A 3,051-nucleotide genomic window follows, 5' to 3' on the forward strand; every position below is an offset into this window, starting at 1 on the left:
GTCCTCTAGATACTGACCAATTCCATGAGGTCCTGGATCTTTCTCACTTTCTGTTCCACCATCTCTACTGTGGAAGCTCTGCTTTCATTCTTGTTGAAGACAGACCTCAGGATGGCTGCTGTAGCTCCAGCTATCACAACCATATTCAAGAGAAACTGCGTACATCCAGTCTGTTTCTTTCCTTCACAAGGCAAAAGATTCTCCACCAAAGCTGAGCTGATTAACACACCCAAGCGCCAACACGAAGCCACAAGGTCAATCCAGGGCAACAGGTAGCTGAGAATAAAAGTCGTCCTGCTTTTAAATGGATGTGAAAGATAAGGTACTGGCAGAAGGTGGTGGGGACAGTCTGGGGTGTAACCCAAACAATTATGACCCTTTGCTGCCCCACCTTCATGATGGAAGCTCTGATACAGGAGCTGTGTCCTTTTACACTGATTTCCCAGGATGGAAGTGGGTATAAATCAACGTTTGTTCGGTGACTGTTGTCTCCACTTTTGGACTATTAGTAGCCACCACTTTATTTGATATACCATCAGCAGCGGGCACCCCTAAAATGATACCAGAGGTCTCTGTCCCCTGGTTCCAAACCCCCAAACCCCACACATGACCACCCACCACCCCAGACATATGTGCAGTGATGCTTCATGTGGGACTGGTCATCTCTCCCTCTGAACAATCCTATTCAGGTTTTCATGGGTAATCTGAGCCCCTCATGTCTGGTGAGACAGGTAGGGTCACGGAGAAAAGAGTAATTCCTCCCCTGGGCCAGCAGTCGGTGGGTCAGAATCAGGACCTGAGCAGTGAGATCTGAATCCTCTCAGGGACAGGGGACCCCCTGTGCCTCCACAGCCAGTGTGGAGCAGCCACAAGGTGGCAACAGAGACCACCAAGAAAAGCCTCCTGAAGATAGGGTGGGGCCTGGGCACCAGGAGCTCTAACGTGCAGAGAGGGTTAGTAACCAAGACCTGAGACCCAAAGTAAAAGGTGTAGGTTTCCTACACCGTCACCTTTGACACTGATGTGAAACGCTGGCTCCATGTCTCAGATCTGGTTCTTGCAGACTTTGCCTATTTCTCAGGCAAAGGTCCAGGTATTTCATTCCTCTCCAGCCCACCCCACTCATGCTAAAACTCTGTCACCCTGAAACCTTTCTCAAGCACAGGATCTGTCCCTTGCACTGAGTGCAAACAGAAGATACTGAGGCACAGCATTTATGACCTGATCCAGGAGCTCTCAGCAAGAACAGAATGGTACAGCACATCAGTGGCTCATTAAAAATTTGATGTGCTATTAACAAGGTAGGAATTATTTCAGGCTCTGATGCTCACAAACTGTGATCTGGGTAGAATACTGCATAGACCTAAGGCTCCGATGGTCACCGCTAGTGTTAACAATCTATAATGGGTTCAGAAAATGCAAACAGACTTCAACTCTGAGCAGTACTGTGTCGAGGCCAGTTCAGGATCCAGGTGAAGACAATGATGGTGATGGAGATGTGAGCCCCAGACTTTGGAACCAGAGAATGAACCAGAATTCCCGGGCCTGAAGGTGGGGTCTGCAGGAAACACCCTTCACCTTCCTCCGACTTTTGAGACTGAGCCCTACTCTGAAACCATGCAATTCCTCTGCACCACCCCTACCCAGGCTGATTTGCATACCCAGCAGCTCTCTCCATCAAGGGGATAAGAGAGGCCTGGGAGGAACCTGCTCAGCCTCAGGCCACAGGGTGCATAATCCGGGTGCCTCCACCATGGCCTGGACCCCTCTCCTCCTCGGCCTCCTTGCTCACTGCACAGGTGCTGCATCCAGGCTCACACCCACCTAATGTCCAGGNAACTCGTCCTAGAAAAGGGCTACATAACTTATTGCTGAATATCACTAAGGTCACCTTTGAAGCACTCTGCCTGGGAAGCTACACACTGATGTCAGTGCCTAGTCCACACTTCAAAGCAATTTTGGAACTCTTTTTCTGGAATGGCCATCCAAGCTGTCGTCGTATTACCGTAGATGTTCTGAATGTCATCAAAATGTCTTCCTTTCAATAGTTCATTTATCTTCGGGGAAAGGAAGAAGTCATTGGAAGCCAGAGCAGGTGTGTAGGGAGAGTGTTCCAATAGATTTACAAGTATTTGTTTACTGGGGGAAAACTCCCTCACAGACAGTGCAGTGTGAGTTGATGCAATGTTATGATGAAAGGGCCATGAATTGTTGGAAAAATGTTCAAGTCGTCTAATTTTTTCATGCAACCTGTTCTTCACTTTCAAATAGTAAATTTGGTGAACAGTTTTCTAGTTGGTACAAATTCATAATGAATAATCCTTCTGATATCAAAACAAGGTTATCAACATAATTTCATCAAGTTCGCAAATGTAATTGTCAGACCTCATGTGACAATGTTACCTCAAAGGTTTGAAAGGAAGATTGTGTTATAATGAACTGAGGTGCCTGTGATTCAAAATTGCTTCAGGTCCAATGTGATATTTCCTGAAATAATTATGGGCAGGAGTGATGTGCTGTCAGGATTCTCTGGGCTGTACGTTTCTGGTGAACGTGAATCACACAGCGGTTCCTGCGTGAATTCCTCAGCAAGCTGACGGGAAGCAGCAGCCCTTGTGGCGTGATGGTCCTTGTGGCTCATCTGCTGGCTCAGCTGGTGGACACGGGGCTGTGGCCACACTGCAGTGGCTCCACCATCCCCTGGACCATCCTTCAGCTCCTCTGATTCCTGGGCCAGGTGTGTGTTTTCAGCATGACATCACATCCCTGTAACACATCCCTTAAAATTACAGATTTACATCACATTGGAACTGAACTAGTTTTCTGTCATAAACAACTTAATTTATCATGATCTTTCATCCTCAGACAAACCAGGCTCTTCCCCACAGGGCACCAAATCTGCTCTCCCCAAACACACTTCCTATTACTGGCTCCATCTTCCCATCCTGACAGCAGCTCCACTATCGCCTCTCGCAAGAGGCCTCCTGCAGTCTCTCTCCAACCTGCCTGTCATTTTTGTCTAATCTCAAATACTAATCTGCACATTAGTTG

The 3,051-nt window shown here is 47.6% G+C and overlaps 1 gene segment (V, D, J or C); it reads left to right on the forward strand.

The window, feature by feature from the left end:
• The first annotated feature begins 1,721 nt into the window (after positions 1-1,721).
• The window catches only part of LOC109378266 (immunoglobulin lambda variable 3-21-like), a 4,124-nt gene continuing 2,794 nt past the window's right edge, over positions 1,722-3,051 (forward strand). Inside the window, 1 exon segment of the V gene segment in view lies at positions 1,722-1,799. Within this exon segment, the coding sequence occupies positions 1,754-1,799 (46 nt within the window).

This window comes from Hipposideros armiger, unplaced genomic scaffold (assembly GCF_001890085.2).
Source record: "Hipposideros armiger isolate ML-2016 unplaced genomic scaffold, ASM189008v1 scaffold_1844, whole genome shotgun sequence".
NCBI classification, from domain to species: domain Eukaryota; kingdom Metazoa; phylum Chordata; class Mammalia; order Chiroptera; family Hipposideridae; genus Hipposideros; species Hipposideros armiger.